The following is a 20,757-nucleotide window of genomic DNA, read 5'->3' as shown; positions in this document are numbered from 1 at the left end:
CGCCATCGTGTATCCGATCGATGACGAAGAAGAAGAAAAAAGTCCTGACTACGATTTTAGTCCCGAGAAATTAACGGCATCTCAAGACACGTATCCAAGACACGTATCCATTAATTCCTGAAAATCAAACAGTATCAATCTGACACTTGTACAAAAAAAAAGATTTTATAAAACCATTCAACCTAACCTTAATACTTCCTTACGAGAAATCAGTAGGTACCTCCATGTATACGTATATACTGTTCAATTGATCAATTGAATAACCAGGGTCAATCGATCAAATAAAATTGATGCTTAGCGACAGGTTTACAATCCACAGAAATATCATTGGCCAAGATGCTGTCCAGTCAGGATCTCTTTGTAAATGATTTCTATTTTTCTTCTGCCGTCTCCACCTGGGCATAAATCCATCCTCCTCTTTTTTTACAGGCGTCAAACTCCATCCTCATCGCGCAGTGTCAAAGGTCAAGTACTTGTCGGCATTAGCGAGCGAAAGGCATTATATATATATATATAAGTAATCAATTCTTGATTAAATTTTCATGAATGTTCGATTACGTTCGACACTGTTCATGAAAACGCTTTGAGCCCGTGAGAAGTTATTATTTCACGGTTAATTACGCGATAGAAAAGGCCGGTATACCTAAAATTGTTCACGTTGAAATTCAATAGGATATAGAATTCTTTGATTGGACATGTTCGATATCCGAATATCGATACGTTCTGCCAGATATCGATCTTTACCGATAATCGAAATTCCGTCATACATAGCCGCTTGAAAATGATTTTCCTCTGTCTCATAATATTCGTACTTCCTTTTTCTTTTTATCGCGAACGCACACGACTGCCGTGCGACTCCTTGTGTATCGCTTTGTTGAGATCTAAAGAAGATTCGTGATACCAGAACAGAGTGCGAGAGGAACTTGATGGCGTAGACGACCAGCCTTTTTCTAAATATACATCGTACCGCTTCCGGCCACCCCAAGAGAAATACAGAATAGTACGTGTACCCGTTAGACACGTATATACTTACGTATACCTTATGCGTACAGGAAATTCTAATGCATATATGAACTACATATGTATATAGGAAAGCAAAGAAGAATCGACATTGGTTTATCGTATCGGATGTTTGCCCTGTCGATAATGAATATTAAATTAAACTCGAGACAGATAGACAGTCTGGGTATACAGTGATAATATACTACCTTAATCAATTTAATATTAAGATGGATTAAAGGTCGAGAAATATAGAGTTGTGTAACGATATCGATTGCGAATATATCAATCGAGACGAGAAATAAATCGAGCCGGCATCTTTTCTCTTTTCATTTGACTGCCGCACCCATCGTAATCTCGTTAACGAGGATCGCTGGGTAATATATAAGGCGACGCCAAGATCTTCGATTCTTCGTATATCCTGAACGAGATAAAACCGAGTACATAAGTGTCGACGTGTGTTTACAGTGACATGGGTATCCGCCTTAAGAATTCAAATGGTATTCAGAGAATAATGCAAAGGATATCTGCGTGTTGCGAGCGTCTGATGACTCTAGCAAAGATCGTGCACGTATTTCAGATACGTGTGTTATTATCTAGCGAGGATTGCGATCACGGGGACGTAGATGTGTCGATTTTATTAGAGTTGAAATTTTACCTGGGGTTAAGGAAGATACGAGCGTGTTGTGAGTCCATAGAAGCCGAAGGAACGTTTGACAGGCGTTGAGGTTAGAAAATTGAGTATTCGTCTAACCAGACGATTAATCCTTCTCTTGAACAACACTTTTCTTCGATCAAGATACATCACGTGTGCGAAAAAACATCGGAGACAGCCGAAGTCTCGGAATGTAACGCCGCCATTAAACACCCAGCATGCACAGTGGCTCCATCGTTACGTTCGAACGAGAAAACAAGTAGCCAGGTCCGTTGCTGTCAGGGTCGCCTTCGTCTCGGGGAAAAATTTTAAACGATCCTTCGTGGAATCTTGGTAAAAGAGAATTTTTGGAAAAGCCATTAGGCGCCACGTGACAATTCTTACAGTCTGAGTGGGAACAGAGGACGAAAATGTAATCGGACGGTTAAACTGATTTCTGACAAAGCCGCAAGATACGTGAACGACTGTGGGAGAGCATAAAAAAATATAAAGAATTTTCTATCGGTACCTGAACTACGACAATAAAGCTTTCCCGTTGTAGGAGCTGGTACACGGGTAGACCCATATCCGGTCTGCAGTGCTCTCATCGCCATGAGCCACCCTGGACGTAAATAAAAGCCGATTTCCTCAGGTCTTTTCGTGTTACACGAGAAACCTAAAGGGTGCCAACGAAAATGTCTAAATATACCGTGTGGGCTGCTTTTAAATAGGGTTCATTGAACAGAAAAAAGGTACGTAGACACTGATTTCTCCCTCTGAAGCTAGATCCTATCCCCCCTGTTCCTGACAGTGGATCCTCGTGACAGACCATCGTTATCCAAAGGGTAAGGAATTTCCGAGTTCACTGGGTAAAGCACATTAACGCATACCAGTAGGGAGACTCGCGCATCGTCGAGTTTACTTTGCCATGGAGTTTACACGTACTCGAGCAGCTAAGATAAGTATTATACATACGTCGTGCATACTCGGTTGAGATTTAAACGAAAAGAAGGAACCAACTAGAAAGCCAGAGAGAGAAAGAGAAAAAGGAAAAATGCACTATGAGATAAGAATAAGAAATATTGAACTTCCTTACCAGTCAAATGGATCCCACCTGTACTGCATGTAGATGCACGTGCATTGTGCACTCATGTAACAAACGTGTAAGTACATACGTGCCATAGTTGATATTCCCTATAGAATTAACACACGACTCTCCTGCTCAGCTGTTACGAAAGGAGCCAATAATAACGAAGATAAGTACACGGTTGTAACCCAAGGTAAAGAACAGAATGGCAAAGTAGAAGACGAGGCGCCTAAAGAAAAGCACATATGGCGTCTCTACCGCAAGTGTTACGGGATATCCGAATAGATGTGTTCACGTCTGATTGACCGCTGCCATCTGGACTCGTGACGAAGGAAAGAACAAACGTGACGATCCCACCGTGACTTTTAATCCTCGAAAATTCATCATACCAATTTTCAGACATCGACTCCAACGGCTTTCAGAGTAACGAATTTGCAGACTTTGACTCTCTGTGCCATCGAGCAACCAGTGTGAGAAAGAAGACGCCCACCGTGGTGGAAGAGCGACAGGAAATGGCACAGAGCGAGATAGAAGGATAGAAAAAACAAATATGAAAAATTGAGTACAGCCTGAAAATAGATATCGCATAAGAAGCGCAAGCCGGTACTTGACTGGCGTAGAATAAAAAGCTTCCTCGTAATGGGCCGCCAATGCATTAACTGCACGAACGAGCAAGCGGAGGCGAGCGAGCAGACAATAACTACAAATTGAAGGCGAATTGCGGATTGCATTAGGGAGTGGCTTGGGAAAAGGTGTTTACAGGTTGTGCGGACTCGTAACTCCTTTGAGATTTGCCAGGCGTGTATTACCGCGAGGCTTGCTATTTTTTTTTCCCCCGGGATCCTCGTAAATATGAAAGAGAGAAAGAGATACAAGGGGACACGATGATCTTGTGCTTGGGAAAGAGAAAGAAAGTTTAACCAGGAAAAGATACCAGTCTTCCATATACCCGTTAAGCTGGTGCATTGTTTCGCACTGTCTTGTAACATGCATCCTCAACTTTTTTATATCCACTGGTCTGCGTCAGTATAGTGCATACAGAGAATGTTATGTACTATATATACATAAACTAGCATTTAGAATAGTCGATTCACCTAAAGAATTTTCTCCAATGAAAGTGGAAAGTGATGATGTTGGGGACGGATAAACGTTCATCGATCCGTACGAGAGAAGAATCGCTAATGCACCTCTTGGCTCGTGCGTTGCAGTCTGGATATATATATATATATAATATATAGTACAGTGCATTGTCCAGTACGCGTGTCGAGCTGCATCCATTAAAGGGTTCGAGCAGTACGATTAACAGGGTACAGATGAAATTAATGTTAAGTGTGTAAAACGCATAAGATAGAAAGAGAGAGAGAGAATTGCCACACGTGTCAAATCACTTGCCATTAATGTTCCTACTGATTTTATTAGCTCCTTGAACATCCCTTGAGCTCAACTACCCACGAGCGGTCATTAAGAATCCCTTGTGACTGTGGCTAAGAAACGAACATGTTTGCTTGCTCCGCGCAGTTCTCAAGTGTAAATAAATATGCGAGGGGGATTGTTGACTAATTTAAATATAGACTACTGTAGTCAAATATTGTACGATTATAACTTAGCATACGGTGTTATACAGTACTTGTGTTTCTTGGCTGACAAAGAGCCACTCGTATGTTACTTAGGGATACATATGCATACGTGTGTAATCTTAGCCACATAAGGTCTAGGTATACGGAAATGAAAGAGTCAGTTATTTTCATTCTGAATGAGGATCCCTGGTGTGGATACCTCGGGTGCGCGATGTGGAACAGGTAGCCGTGTAACATCCTACATAGGTTGGGATGGTTCGTAGTCCTGCAATCTCCATGAGGAATAATTTGTTGAAAAAAAAATTTAGATAAATAAATTTAGAGTAATGTAAGAAAAATTGTTATTAAATAGTTTTTTATATTTACTTCTTTTTCCAGATTTTATTCATTTTTCATAGTGACTTTCTTCCTCCTCGTGTCATGAAAACCACAATCTGCCACGTCAACCTAGGTAGGCATTCGCGGATTATAACAAACTTCCGGTCGGATCCTCCACTCACTCACTCAGCTCCTTCGCTCAACTCATTCTGCTGGTCATTGTTGCGTTGCTCCCGAGTGTGACGACCTGGCAACCTCAATCCATGCTAGTTAGGCTCCATGAACCATTCTTAGCCTAGATGAAGAGCCTTCGGAAGTTTAACGGACGTTAGTGTATATATATAACTTTATTCGGCTTTGTGCATGCTTTTATTGCTACCACTTTTCGTAGAATCTTCTACAGAAGCGGAAATTGCCAAGTGACTCTTTCCTCGAGGCTTCTTTACTCGCGAGGGATCCGAGTCAACGGCTTCGGTAAGAGTCGGCAATTTCCGGACGTTGTATTTGAAATTCGTTGTTTTTGAATTTTCAAACATCAATTTCATCACCACTAATACATCGAATACGTATCAGATAGAACGATAATAAAGGGATTTTGAAAAATTATAAGAAAGAAATATAGTCCTTTCATCTCGATAACAATCGTTTGCGTGCTGAAGTATCGAGAAGTTAAAAATTCAAGTGTATCATGCTATCATCATGGCACACCTGTTCTGCGTGATATCGAGTCTTTAAATTTTTTTTCTATTGGACGACCTACTCCTATTTCTTTGGCCTCTACCCTACACTCAAGTTGATACGTTTAAACGAGTCACCACTACTGCTCTACAAAGCTGTGTTCAGCGAATATACAAGCAGTTGGAGAAGATGAACTCTGAAAGCTATACGAGAAGCAAAATTAGCTCAGGGACGTGTAAAATAAAAAGATATATTTTTCAAACCTTTTTACAGCTATGAAAATCCTATGAGAAACTGGGGAGTGGTTTGCGATCGCGATCGAATAAAGAAAAAGAGGACGAACGGAACGTGAGGTCAACGTGGTTGATCTTCATGTAAAGGCAGCACCTGGTACGTAAGGTACTCGGGGGGCCCATCCCCTCGGGCAGGGACTCGGCCACCGATCGCGTGTTACGTCTGCTGTGGCGGATAACCAGCTATTTTCGAATTCCTTTGGAAATAATCAGCAGGTTCGTGCCACGTACACTTGGCTAGATGTTAACAGTCGGAATATCTAAAAAAATCGTTAAAACGCAGTAGCTACCTTAGCGATGACACTTTTTACTTGCAGATATGCGCAGGGAATTATGGGACACAGAATAACCATTAAAATTTAATAAGAATTTCTTAACTGTTATTTTCCTTTTCTTTAGGAAGACCTTCGGTTGGTTATTCTTCTTCGATCTGACACTTATACTAATATCTATCCGGTTACAGGTCATGCTTTTGGTTTGTTAAGGGGTCTGCCTGTGGTTATTAAGGTTTCACGATGGCGTCGACTTACCCGGGATCGCGTGATTTTGTCGCGAGGGTCAAGAAAAATAAATGAGCCACCAGAAAAGAATAGAGAGAAAAATATTTTGTACGATACCTCGGTCGAAATTGACGAAATTCGTAGAGTATCGTTCATACGGAAGCAGCTGGACTTATCCAAATGGTGGTACGTAAATAGACCAGACATTTGTAATTTTCTGTCGACAGTGACAACGCCCGATTTCTCATTTCGCCGAAAACGCCCGGTCGGTCTATGCATAAATTACAATAAACACCGAGCAGTGTCTGAGTGGCTTGTAAATAATTTTTCTTATTTTCCCTCTAAATTCTGGATGCTACCAAACAGACACACTAACCAAACCTCAACCGAACTAGAATCACTGACGCACGTGGCATATTACAATACACAATGCTCTATTTCCACGACGTCTGCACTATTCACATTCTACAGAAGCGGCGGCCATGACAGTCTCTGTCTGCTAGCAGCCGATGACGTATTTCAAAACGATATTTTTCACGCATAACATAAACGGTCGACAGAAAGTATCGAGTAACCGTGAAATATTAATAAAAGATGGACGCATGCTGGAGACTCTATTATTCGTGAAGAATGTAAATAACTACCGATCGTAAGAATCCTTTGATAATACGCACCGAAAGTCTAGCGCATACCGCCAGAGCTTTGTATATCACCAAATCGCAAACATCTGCCACCAGGACGCGCCACCTACTTCCTCCTTGAAGTCCTCCTTTTACATACTTCCCAAGTAAAAGAAAAGAAATCGAAAAGGCGTATATACATTATAAAGGAACGCGCGCGCGACATGAAACCTGGATCAAGGAGGCACCTGGGTACAACAAGAGCGTCCCCTGGCACAAGATGTTTTCTGGTGACTAACAATGAATCACGATTATATACGCGATACGACTATGATCGGAATCATAATGGTTTTGACTCCCCACGTGGCCCGAAGGTATTCACAACAGCCCACGACATTCCCTCGTATAAACCATAAACCTAAAGGGTTCTCGAGACAGCATTGTGTACAAGGTACAAGATCCTAACCTGCAACAGAAATTCCTGGAGCATCAAGGACAATCAAACATTAAAAAAAAGGAATTTTCAACAGGACATTTCACCAAATAAAAAAAAACAGGTACGACGAATAAATCCCTAGGAGGTAGTCAAAGCTTTAATCCCTAGAACGGCAGTGATAAACGAAGCTGCCACAAAGGTTAACGCAACTCGATTTCCTGCATCTATATATAACACCAGCAGGAGAATGATCCAATCGAGTCTCGAGGACGAAAAAGCAAGTAGCCAGGAACGTATTCGCTCCTTAAACGACGTAGGTCCTCATATCGATTATTCGGCAGGGCCTCGCAGAGAGAAGAACGAAAGAGAGTGGGGCTGATTTAGTGCACCCTACGGGGGAGCCGTAACGGTATTAAAGTTTGACGCCGAAACCAGGGGTTCGTTCCTGGTCTGTATAGCTGCAAGTGTTTAGGGGTTGGATGCATATAATATCCAGCACCCCAAAAAGCATTAGCTCAGATGAATGCGTCTGCCTCGTTGCAGTCCCTAGTAAACGATTGCTGGGTCGTCGAGATGGATCTTAAGATTGAATTATTCAATAACCTTAAGTAAGATACATTTATTTATTTTTTTTTTTTTACAAAAAAATAATCCACCCTTCTGACAACTCGCGTTCACTTACAGTATCCTGCAAAAGAAAAATACAAAGGATGGACGCTCAAAAACGAAGTAACGGTACGCATCAGCAACCTTTCCAAACGATCGAGCATTTGCTCGTACTTCGGAACCGCGACCATCATGGAATAAAACTCTTGTGTAACTATAGCCATGGCTCCGCCTAGTAAATAACCATCAATATTTTCCATGCTATAGTTTCGTTCAAGGAAGATCTTGCTAACGATTGATATTACAAGGAGGAGAGACGAGGACGGCTGGCACGCTCCAGCGAAATCAAATCCTCGCATGAGTCATCCAAGTGGCACGAGAGAAAAAGAGAAAGAGAGAGAATGTCATGAAATGAGCACTAGTATTATTCTGCAGGTTCCAACTTGTCCAAGACTGTTTGGTCAGTTTCGTTTATTAGCTGTTATCGCGAGCAACCTATATGAAATTAAATAAGGATACTGGATAGGGAGTCAGGATTGAATTAACCTGCAATACTCTTGGCGCAAGGGTGTATAAATCTTAGGCTTTTATTACACGTGGGAATGTGGTGAAAGGTACGTATGCACTGGAGAGGAACTGGATGAGATAAAGGTGGTTCCTCTTGGATGAATCTAGTCTTGGACTAGCCGTGTATCCACAGACGCTATACAAGACCCGAAGAAAGAAATAATTCTCTGTTGGTACTTATATGGACCGGTTCCTCCTAAAACAATAATGCAGGTTTTACAAGATTCATTAGCATATCAATGCTCCACTACCCACGTTCCTCGGCTAACATCGTACTTTGATCGTCAACCCAATTCTGATCTAACTACTTGCCACCTACGCTCCTTCTGAGTAAACTAAACGTTATCAAACGTCCAGTCGATACTCTATGACTGTACATGAATTGAGGCAGGATTTGGGATCTGGTGATCAAAGTCAGTAAAAGTAATTAACCGGCTGCCCTTGTATACTGATATCATTAAAAAATAATTGACGCGTTAATTGATGTAAGATTTCTTCCTACAGATATTATTTTATATGGATTAATGTGGGAGACCCATTGTGAACTTATGCTCAGTGTCAGGTTCAATGCCTACGGAGTTCACTGTATGAATTGAAGCCAAAATAAAAAGAGAATGAAACTCACGTTCGAGTTTTATACTTGGTAAAACCAATGAAACCTTGCCATCCAGGAAATAAGGTGTATGGTTACCTAGAGGATGGAAGTTACGATCGGTAGGAATGCCAGTACCTTTTTTTTTCGCTTGAAAACCTATTCTGGATTAATGAGAACTCCTTCAAGAGGTTTTACCTGCATCCTGATGCTGGCTGATATTTGTGTACACGGCAATAAGGTTCGTAGAATGTAGCATCTGTGAATCTAACTTCACGTATATACTATATATACCGGTGTGTATCTACGCAAGTTGAAAACTCGTTTTGGTAGCACGCGCGATAAAGACCTTAGCAGTTTGCGCGACAGGAGCGGCTATGGTAAATTACACGTGATTATCGAATCTTTCTATAGGATATACTAGGTGGTAGGGTAGGTGGATAAGTGCAGTTCCATGGTCAGTAAGGTAAATGTAAATAAATACGACATGAAAATGGCACGCAGCCTTCGGATTACGTAGTTTCCTGCGTGCGTAAGATCGAAAGTAGAGGAGTAGAGAGGATTGGAAGAGTCCATATTCTTCCGAGTGTTATAGATAGCAATTATCGTAGGTGGCTTAGAAGATTGAGATACGGATACACACGGATCTATTATTAGATCTCGGTATTAGGGCTTGTTTTCACTGGACACCTTCAATTACACTACTGAGAATTCGCGCTGGCAAATATTTCTTGGCGGTCATTTACAAAGTTTTTTTGCCACCCACGAGGAAATAACATATTCCTGCATTACCATTGGATTGGCTCAAATATTTCTTAATATTACTGGAATTTCAAGGTAACTCGATATAATTCTTTTTTTCCTCCATTTTTTAGCTCATCCTGTAAGGATTCGTCGACGGGACTAGAATGGCCTGTAGGTTAGATTACCAGTGAGCCAATTAGGGAGACGTCGGAGAAATCTACAGAGAAGGGACCTCCCGTGTGACACACTTCAGCAGGGCTCGAGGGGCCAATTCTTCCAAGGGAAGATCCTGGCTACGATCCCCACTTCAGAAGTACATGTACCCCCTTAACAATGTGGAATCGGGCCCGCCCACGTTTTAAACCCGACACTTCCTACCGCAGTCCGCACGACGTCTTCCAAGAGTGTTACCAACTGTACCGCTTCGCCCTGGGAAACATTGAATTCTTTAGACCAGGTGGAAATACGTTTAAGAGTATCTATAGAGGGATGACTAAGTCCGTACTACCAGGAACACGTTGCTAGCGTACAGCTACTTACTGGAACCATGAACATAAGGACCCGTGCAAAAGAGTGGAGGAGCGTATGGAGTCTGAAAAAAGTATTTCCGGTAACCGGATCCTGATCAGGATCCAGCTTGAGCAGACGATGCCCGCAGAGCCTGATGGTATATACGTATATACTTTATTGCACCTTTGGACTTCCCTGGAGGAAGTCACGCTAGACTAGTCACCGCGTTCCATGAGAATGTAACCTAAAAGTATAACAATGATTTTATTACTCTTATAGACTTCAATTGGGTATAGGATCAGGATCACGTGCGGATGCTGTGCCTGGTGGGGTACTGAATCACAAAAGTACATCGTGGCACACCTGCCCCCAGGGTGATCCTATTCAACTTCCAGAATCGTATCTACAATCAGTAAGGTATCCCATGAGGCTCTTGAAAAGGATCTCCACTAGCTGATGCACATCCAGGTCGCGTGTCCACCAGGTGATTCCTTGCGATAAAACTAGTGAACTGCTCGAAGCTAAGGAATCTTTGGTATCCTTGCGTCGGGTGGAATTGCGTGAGAGCTTCCTGAGCTTGTTGCTGGTGCCAGGACCGAATGTGATGGGAATGGAATCATCCATCATCAGGGTTGGATGATGCGCTGAGATCAAAGGGTCCAGGGCCAAGGATTGCTATGGTCTCTGTCTGTTAAAGGCCGAAAACAAAATGCACCCGCGAGACGATCCATTAGGACGGATGCCAAGGGGAAGGGAGAGAAGCGCATTAAGAAAGAAGGTCGTCTCTCAGCTTCTTCTTGGGACGGAGCCCCGGCCAAAGCAACTTCCTCACGATCTTCTTTTTCCCAGCAAATAGACCGGCTCTTCCTCTTTTTCTCTCTTCTTTTGTCACTCTCCTCAAACTGATTCCAACACCTTTCAAAGAAGCCCGCGATCACGCGTTCTCGCCTTTGCAGAATCTAACGCATAAGCACTTCTCGCTATGTAGGCTACTCCGGAATCTTCATTCTTAAATTGCTCTTTATTAGACTCTCGTAGTGAATGAATAGAGTCAAAACTGAATTTCCACTTAGACCTCAATTTACACTCGTGTACCCCTTAGCTAGGTAGTACGACACTAAAAAAAAAAAACTACAGTATTCCATTACAATGGATTTATAAATAGTCTCCACGTCGCGAACCCACCTTCCCTCTGCTATGTTTAATATTTATGTCGGTCTGCTACATTGGTTGAAATATGCATGTTCCAAGTGAATTATTTTGACATTATTATTCTGTCAATTTAACTATCGTAAGACTATTGTCAGTTTCTTACTTTTTTTTTAAGATCGTCTAATGAACTCCAGTACCATCCAGTGATCGGATCTTGTTCTTCTTGTCTATAAAAAGCCATGGCAAGCTGTCTAAATTTATTCAAAGGATCTATTCGAGGTTGTCCTACCGAGCACGCGAAGACTTCCTGACCCGAGTTGCACACGTGCACCAGATAGAATACGTACAGACTGTCTAAGAGTTGCTGACGAATCGTAGGCACGCGGTGAGTTTATTTATCGGTCTCTTAGCGTTCGGGCGTGTACGGCCAATTTCTTTTATTTGCAGGTTACAGGAACGTCGAATTCGTTTGAGCTCATGGTTGTCAGCACGAAGTTTCTTGGCACTTCCGGTTCATAAGTCACGTTTACGAACACTTGTACGTTCACCTGTGCAATCGGATTTTAAATGGAATTAAAGATAGAGCACGGATTACAAGTGATTACAAAGATCTATCCAGAGATGATTGATATAAAATTTTTTAAATTGTACAATATTTCCCTGGATCATTAGTAATAATTTTTGAAATCATAAATTTAGTTACTCCTCACCTTGTACAGGCTGAGTGAAATTTATAATAGCTCGTAGACACTGATGGAAAAGTGAAGAAAAAGAGACGTTGGTGACCTTAAAACTTTTGGTGAGTCCATGAGTAAGGAGTCATTGGTAAAGATTGCGAATGATTCAGAATTCGCCTGAGGCCAGTGGATTTCAAATAGACTCTTAACCGTAAACATTGCAATTGATTTGACCAGTCCAGCTAAAACGATTAATTAATTAAATTCCTTTAGAAAGTAATCGGTTGTTATGCTCACGAGTGTTCCGGGAGACCGAATAAAAATTATTTTTATTCGTTATCACGCTATAGAACCCCTTCAGGATAAAATCGCAACCACTCCGAAGCGCGGGAGATATGAAACTTGTTCAAAAATATGCCTAATGCATTCTATCTGATTGAATCAAATAGTAACTGTATTGAAAGCAGCTATTACAACGCCAACCTAAGAGAACTATTTTGTCATCGAACTCTCGTAGCAAGAATTACCTGTTCCCACTGTAACAGTAACGAGTAACAAAGCAAAAGAGGCTAACAGAATTTTCTGCAGAAATTCGATTTCAGAAAGACAGCACACAAATGTTGTAACCTCACCAATCTCTTTCCCTAGGGAACGTAACAGAATATGAGCAGCGGTTCCGCAGTAGTTATCCTCTTGGAAGACTCAAACATACAGTCCTTAGAAATTCCAGAAGCATACGCCCTCACGACATCGTCCATATCCAGGACTATGACCATGGATCATCGAGGTTAGGAAAGAGGAGGTCTAGTCTAAGGACTCCTTTTGGCTCGTTATAGAAGTCAGGTAGAAAATACACCTGACCGGTCGCTTTCTTCCTTCCTCGAAACCGGCGAAAATCTCTAAAACGGTATGCGACTAAAGCGGATACTTTTTCAAGGAGAAAAAGAGAAAGAAAGAAAAGAACAGACGAGGAACGAGCTACACTTTTATCTTGGATCCTCGTCCACTTTTACTCACTCTAGAAAATTTGTCGGCCACTTCCTGTCCCCCGAGGTACAATTTAGTTTCCACATAATTTTCTTTTTTTTTTCCACCAGGTACCTACACCGCGTTCTTCTATACGGTAGCCATCTTTCTTTTATTCTTCTACCAACAGTCATAGATCGTTCAGCGTCTCTTCAATGACTCAATCTACTTGGCTTTCGATACTCGATTGCTTATTTTCTATTATTTCTTCGTAAACTTGTAAAAATTTACTACCGAAAATTACTTTCTCCGATAAAATTACGCATGCGACTTCTTTAATGAGACTGTCATAAGCTCCAAGGATACTCTGACGTTGGCAAATTCATGCGGCACAGACGTAATACGTACATATAATGCATCTACGGATCTGGCATTTAGAATGAGTGCGTCTACATACGTATTCAGAATCGTGGAACGATTAAATCTCATGTCCTGAAAACGGAATTCCTTAGCCGTCGTCACGCGCCGGGAACAACTCACTCTATTCTCGGAAAGTACAAGCTACGCGATATGAATTTTCTAGTCGTTGAATTACACTCTACTCTTTTACATTGAAACGCCACGATGCTCCTTTCACAAGAAATGGTACACGAAAATATTCAAAACGTACACACAACATTTTACAGGCACCCATATACTGCATACCGGTGACTTTTACTATATAACCTCAAAGCCAAAAGGGATAAATCTCGACGTACGACAGGGTTGGGAGTGTCGCGTGTTCTATAAATAAAAATTGTTTGATCAATGTTAAATATGTATGCTTTAGCTTATTCAGGCGTCCAAAAGAAAATCTTTCACGTTTCTTCGTTCATGCACGATTCAGCATGGAAAAAATTTAATACATACGCAAAATAATTGATAAGTATTGATTATTTACGTGTTTGTGATTTATCGAAATCTTGACATATACACTGAAATACCCATGCCATTAACACTGTCTAGTTTCTACAATACACTTCCTTTTGATCTGCCACTAGATTTATCGCCCGAGGTACACTTTATGCTGTTTCTTGTTTGTACTGAAGGCGCCGGGAGATCCTGGAGATTAGCGAAGGTCGCGAGGGTAACGCGTGTAAGTAAAGCTTCTACGGGAATAAGCTTTTTTTGTGGGATAGGAGCACAGATAAAATGACTTCAGTCACACTAACATTGTAATACTTCGGATGATAAAGAATAGGATAAGAACTCGTTACGCAGTCGAAGTACCGGTAATGCAGTGTTTCAGTTGATACACGTTACGAGCTAAAATCACTGGATTTTGGACTTTAATGATCATAGATATTTGTCACATCGAAATTGACATCCTTTCTCTCCATTATGACTGTATCCTTTAGAAGGACATCCATCGGATGAAAATTTATATGAAATTCTTGTACTTACTTTGTGCGCAGACCATTGCCATGAAGAGAAACAATAACAGGGTCATCTTGTTCTTTGTAATGTCCACAAGTCACTAGGAATTTTTCTTTTATCACTTATTTGCACTGACTTGAAACTTTTATTTTTTTTTAACACGTGCCACCAAAGTACCGATTTAACTCGAATGACAGGAACAACAAGATGTTAGATCTTCTTTTGAATTAGAGTCCTAAGTTGGCACAACTGGAACCTTGCAATAGTCAAGTCTAGTCCACATTTAATCTAGGGTATTTGTCTGTCAAAATTTAGATCCAATAACTACACACTGCTCTTCATAGGAACTCTTTCACTTTTCTCAAGAGGAATATTCGCGACTTGCTCGACAACCAATAGAAATCGAAATAAATAGACAGATGGCAATTTTCAACGAGATTTACGAGTCTGTCACGTAATACGAAGTTGTTCCTGGGTACAAATAACGTTGCCGCCACAAGAGTAAAAGAGTATACCGTGAAGCGTTCCGCACTTTTCCACGAGAATAATATACTGTCTTCTCGAGTGCCGTAGTAGACAGTGAGTAGCGCCGGAGTCAAAACAGAGTGCCAAGTTTTGGTTATTACGAAGCCAGCGATAGTACCCTTCCTTTTCTCTCTCTCTCTCTCTCTCTCTATATATATATATATATATATATGTGTGTATATATATATTTCTTTTTTCTTCTACAAAGCAGCACGTGCTTCTTCTCTCTCTCTCTCTCTCTCTCCGCCGGAGTCAAAACAGAGTGCCAAGTTTTGGTTATTACGAAGCCAGCGATAGTACCCTTCCTTTTCTCTCTCTCTCTCTCTCTCTCTATATATATATATATATATATATGTGTGTATATATATATTTCTTTTTTCTTCTACAAAGCAGCACGTGCTTCTCTCAAGAGCCAAATCCCTGGGGGCTTTCTCGGCTCGCAAGTTCAGACTCCGTTAGAAATGGTCCAGGAATCGGTAGCGGATTAATTTCGCCATGTGATCGATTATTCGTGTGACAGGCAAGGAGCCAAGCGCACTGTCCACGCATCCACACGATGCAACGGCCCGCGAGCGAATGCCGAAGAGTGCCGCGAGCTACGTTCTTCCGAGTTCCGAGTCCGGTAGGTGCATGCTGCGCCGCTCTAGGGATCCCCACCATTGAATCATGCTCATCCCCACCATAGGGACGTAGCGCGTGTGCGGCCCGACACATCAATTAAAAGGGAAATCGAACTGTCCGTGTCTCTCCATAATAACTGGATATGATTAATGTATTCGATGATAGATTCCTTAAAGAAATGTTGCGTCGATTTACGAAATTATTATTTTCTTAACAAGCTAAAGAGAGATAATTTTATTATATTGTTTCAATTAAAATTACATTGTATGCTTCTTGTAATGATCATGATGTAAATGAGGATGTGAAGAATTTCCTGCGCCATTCTAATTAGTCACTAGTATGCAGTATTGGGCTATGTGGCAATTACGGATTTTTATATATATAGAAGCTGAGGGTACTCTCGTGGGATTACTCTAGGAGGGTAGGATAACTGGTACAGTGACCAGACATTATTGTTAATCGTTATCCCTAGGGGAGAACTGGTAGATTATCAAGGGTGAGTAGATAAGTCTCTGCCGGGATGGGAAGAGCTGGATAAATTCGACTACCCGGGCGATGACTTCCTTGCATGTTAACCGAAGGCAAAGATTCACAGTTAAAATATTTCTCTCTCTCAAGCAGAAGCATACCGCGAGATGAGAAAGAACCTGGCAATGGTCCAGAGAATTGGCAGCTGCTGGTAAACAAGTAGGTTGCCCTTTTCCGTCCTCTAATGAAAATCAAAGGATGCCGTTCAGGTTTGAGTTTTTAAATAAATTTTCTTCACCTGCAACAACTTTCTAATGCTATCATCAATCTTTACTGTAACGAGGAATTGGTGTGGTCGCGTACAAGTAGGTTGTGGCGTAGGGTTTCCTGAACGAATGAATGGATCTGTGAATGAATGAACCTCGCGCATGCGCAGCAACCTCCTACATTCCATTCCTCTCCAGTCCCTTCCTACACGGCGTCGAGACTCGAGATGTCCAGGTTTCTTATATACGTTTCAAAAAAAAACTCACCCTATAGTAAAGTACTACCCAAGTGCGTCTGCACTTACAAGGAAGTTACCTCAGGTGCCCCCCGCCCCCCTCCAATTTCGTTCGTTTCAAAATATGTTATTCTCCATAAAAATCTAAGAAACATATGTTTTTTTATTGGCCAAAAAACTGTTCTAAGGGGTGAAATCAGTCACCAAAATTGGGCTACTCGAGATATTTAAATGGGACCCATTGGAGAATAATTTTCACGATGAATAATGAAAAATGCAGTTTGGTTGGTTCTGGTCGTAAGTTCATCCGCTTACTCATCATTGACAGATACGGTCTGATTACTCATTCTGAAAATAGCTTGATATCAAAGAATTGCGGTAAGGAGATGAACTTACAGCCGTTTTTCGGCCGATACAGAAAAACGTGTCTCTTAGATGTTAATGGAGAATAAGATATTTAAAAACGAACGAAATCGGAGAGAGACACCTTCCTTGTTATAATTATACCATTGAAAAATAATTTTTCTCTCCTTTCTCTTTAAAAATGTGGAATCATCAGTCTGGAAGAATATTTCCTGTTAATCCAAGAACCTGCTGGTTACGAGCTGCTGAAAAAGTAGGTACAGTATGTAGGACCTGGATCGAATGTCTTTCCAATTGGCAGCTGACTGCCACGATACCATAGAATGCTACTGAAGATTTAACGTACAACCCTCGAGCCGCCATTCTGCGTGTTTGACCAACACAGTGCCATTCAAGACATTTGCCAGCCCTCGACCTTCCTCAATGCCATTGTCAGGAGGAATACTCGCGTCCAATGAAATTCCACAATTTTTAACGTCCATTCGTGCCCCTCTCTATAGAATTCGGTCCAAAGAGTACGCACCTCGAGTTAATATGAAAAAGAAAATGGAAAAACGTACAAAATGACCGTAACACACCCTTGCGGAGAATCGGCCCACCAACCAAGCATACGGTTTGCGGATCTCCACGCTCCAAGTGAAACTTGCTAGTAATGCTAATAAATTAGGTTGGCTCGGTCCCACTTACCATTTCGTAATGAAGTACCAAATCATGATTACCTCCATTTTCAAAAAAATGGCAATGCTACATCAGGGTCTGTCCCCGCGATGACCATTCGTTTGTGAACAGATGCCAAACGTATTTATGGTTGATCGAAAAATTGTATCACTCTAAAACCATATCCGTATATACACATAGATATCTGAGTAGAAGAAGGTAAGTATATCGGCCGACAGGATCCCGACGCAAGTATGCCGTGCCTACCGCCGCGTGCACCTGCCACTTATTTTTCTCCTCCTTTCCTCTTTGCTCCGTCGTCTCTTGCTTTGTGCGTCGTTCGTCCCGTCGTTTCACCGGCAGAGGAAAGCTACACAAGAGTATCGTTCAGGAACGCTGTGTAATCTGTATAACGTCAAGTTCACTCTCTGTGGAGGAATCATCCTCTTGGATAGTAACTATGTGTGTGTGTATATATATATATATATATATATAATGCAACCATATCCTGTAGCATCCTCAATAGAAGTTATTTTTCGGCGCACGTCCATTAAATAGAATTCAAGAAACGAATCCTTGCCACACGTGGTTGAAGCTGGTTATACACATCTGACTCTGTGAAAACGTTAAGGATCGGTTTGAGAGTTGATCAAATAAAAAGGGTGGCTTCTGTGTGTCCAGGTTAAACTTACCGCTGAGAGTCACAATGGGTTTTCAATCGGTAGCTTTTTTGGTTGATCCCATTCAAAGTGGAAGCACACGAACCGACTGTACATATACTTTTCATTTTAGCCTTAAGGTGTATATAGGTTTGGTATGTCTGCGAATTATTGAATGTAGCAGGGCCTTTTTTCATTTTTCTAAATCCTTTTTCAAAATTTGTCCCTTGGTACTGCGACACTGTGTATTGTGTTCTTGGGTCAGGGTCAGGTTTTCCTTGGGCCCATTCTGAAAAGTAGGATGTATGTATAGTGCTTGTAAAGTGGATCTTTTAAGAAAGTTTTATTTCTACATAACGAAAACTCGGGTTGAGACTTAGTCACAAATCTTGCAAGGTACTCTTTTAATTTAAATTAAGATACTATACTAATTATGACATTTAAAGGATGTTCAAGGGACTTATCTCATGAAAGTCCCACAGGTCCCGTAGTCGGCATGGATAATCTAGTATGCTTTGGGTCTTATCTTAATTGTTTTGGCGCCCTCTAGGACCCATTAAGTCTATGGGATTTAAATAATCAGATTGGACGAGTTTGGGCCCAATTATACGCGCGCCAGAGCAAGCGTGGAGGGTCTCGAAGGTTAAAAGTGGATGTAGGCGGACCCAAAGCTGTCCCAGGGGACCAGTGTAGACCCCTGTGCCCCACCTGGCCACATTTTCTTATTATCCTTCCTATCCGTGTACCCCTCCTGGTGTACAGGGACCCCTTGGAATTTCTTCCTCAACCCAAACCGAGACACTTCCGAACGCTTCTTTAGATTCCACCATGATTATTTGCGATGGAAGAGATAAAAAAAATGACCACCACCTTCCTCACCGAATCACTGTATTCCAGGAAAACTAACACATCCCAAATTATTTTCTCCTTCAATTCCTTCCCCTTTTTCATTATTCACGCAATGTGTCATCACACTGCTCTGAAATTGACCTTTTTCAAAAATTAAGGACGATCCTTTTTAATTAAAGGATCAGACGTAAGGTCGTGCGACTCTTTTTCCAATTCGCACGCGTTCTCCGAATAAATATAATTCTCTGGTAAAAAACAAGTTAGTAATACGATACCAGTACTTTATATTATCACCAGAGCCAACAGTGGAACCCTAACAATTTGCGTTGCACTTTACTGTTAATTGGGAAGTTGCACTCGAGCCTTTCCGCCATTATTTCCACTGAAATATTTCTAGGAGTTTAAATGCTATTGTTAAAGTCAATATGGTAGCGTCGATAGTTAAAAATACTATAACTATATATACTTCTAAAGCCAAGTGTTACCTGGAACGATATGCTACTGATTACTGGCTGCATATCTTTCTGATACAAAGCCGGTTCCATCTTAGATATTTAATAAATAAACAGGTATAACCATATACATCCCACACTGATACATAACACAGGTATAATAACACTTGAATCATCCTGTAGAAATGACGTTTACGCCTACAGTCTAATCTTTATCCAGTGTACTACCGGTATACCGTGTAAGTCAAGTACGAAGCTACGAACTAAGATTAAACCGCCAGTAATATTTCAAGGATTATGGCGCAAGTTGCCATTGTAGATAAAATGAAAAATAATTGTAGAAGTGATATTACTCTTCAGCATTTTTACAAGTCTTGTGTTCCAAGCAGATGTCGTAGCAGCATTTCTTCTCGTCCTGACAAACAGAGTCATCCTCACAGAATATTGGCGGATCGTACCAGTTGTAGCTTCTTGGACAGGAAGATCTGACCGGTGGACATTTTCTCACTTTCTTCGTCATAGGCCCATTTGGTACTTCATACATCCACTGCGAGTTTGAATTACTTTCCATGGCAGACATAATACTCGACCAAAATATTATCCATGGGAAGCAGAAAGACGTTGAACCTATTTCACTTGCTGTAGACATTCCACTAGGGCAACAGTAATAATGATTTTTATCTGTTTTACACCAGTACTTGCAATTCTTTGTGAACGACGCCAGAGTCAGTGTTAATAAAAATAGGAGAATAGTAAGACGCATTTTTAACTAGCTTCTTGATTAAGAATATTCGATACTGGAAATCAAGAGGAAACTGTATATCGACTTTCGGTACGGATGAGAATTTTCAACGGCGAATATTAAAAACTGCTATGGTAATGTGTCGCGTTTACCCACCGTTGGAAATCTGCCTGTTCTCATGGTACGGCACTTGCTTTATACACTCACTTGGATTTTGAAAATTTTCCAGTAACACAATTTGCATTAGAATAATTGTCATAAATAACTGTGATCGATTGGCAGATATATTCATTTCTCTTTGGACTTGACTTCGTTCCGTATTGTGTGTCACTGCTGAGGATTCGTTTACACGTTCGTACCTGGTGGAGATAATTGTTCTGAGTCATATTTCATTTTTGACTTTTCTTTAACGTACGACATGCGAACAGGTCGCTGATGGAGTTTTAATTTATGCGAGAAAAAATATACAGCGACTTGTGTTTCGCGACATCCGGAATTGTAAGTGGTTGGTAGAACGTACATAACCTGACGTGCAGAAAGTACATGT

At 41.2% G+C, this 20,757-nt stretch overlaps 1 protein-coding gene and 1 long non-coding RNA gene across 7 annotated transcripts in view; both read right to left on the bottom strand.

The window, feature by feature from the left end:
* The window catches only part of LOC107267400, a 31,677-nt gene extending 16,594 nt beyond the window's left edge, over positions 1-15,083 (bottom strand). For 2 of the 6 annotated variants that reach the window (XM_015739064.2, XM_025084751.1), the window contains exon 1: positions 14,400-15,083. In XM_015739064.2, the coding sequence (XP_015594550.1) occupies positions 14,400-14,445 (46 nt within the window). In that variant the 5' untranslated portion in view covers positions 14,446-15,083. Of the gene's footprint in view, positions 1-1,657; positions 1,780-6,203; positions 6,493-14,399 lie in introns of those variants that run through there. The other 4 variants (XM_015739063.2, XM_015739066.2, XM_015739071.2 and 1 more) reach the window with 4 other exon arrangements.
* Positions 9,976-14,354, bottom strand: LOC107267401. The gene is made up of 5 exons (XR_001537608.2): positions 13,008-14,354; positions 12,623-12,889; positions 12,024-12,232; positions 10,192-11,861; positions 9,976-10,080 (listed from the first exon to the last, which is right to left on the bottom strand). It is a non-coding gene; the product is annotated as an uncharacterized LOC107267401 (long non-coding RNA).
* Positions 15,084-20,757: the final 5,674 nt, after the last annotated feature.

This window comes from Cephus cinctus, unplaced genomic scaffold, assembly GCF_000341935.2.
Source record: "Cephus cinctus unplaced genomic scaffold, Ccin1 Ccin1_scaffold0401, whole genome shotgun sequence".
In the NCBI taxonomy this organism is placed as follows: domain Eukaryota; kingdom Metazoa; phylum Arthropoda; class Insecta; order Hymenoptera; family Cephidae; genus Cephus; species Cephus cinctus.
This window is presented reverse-complemented; position numbering and strand designations above follow the sequence as displayed.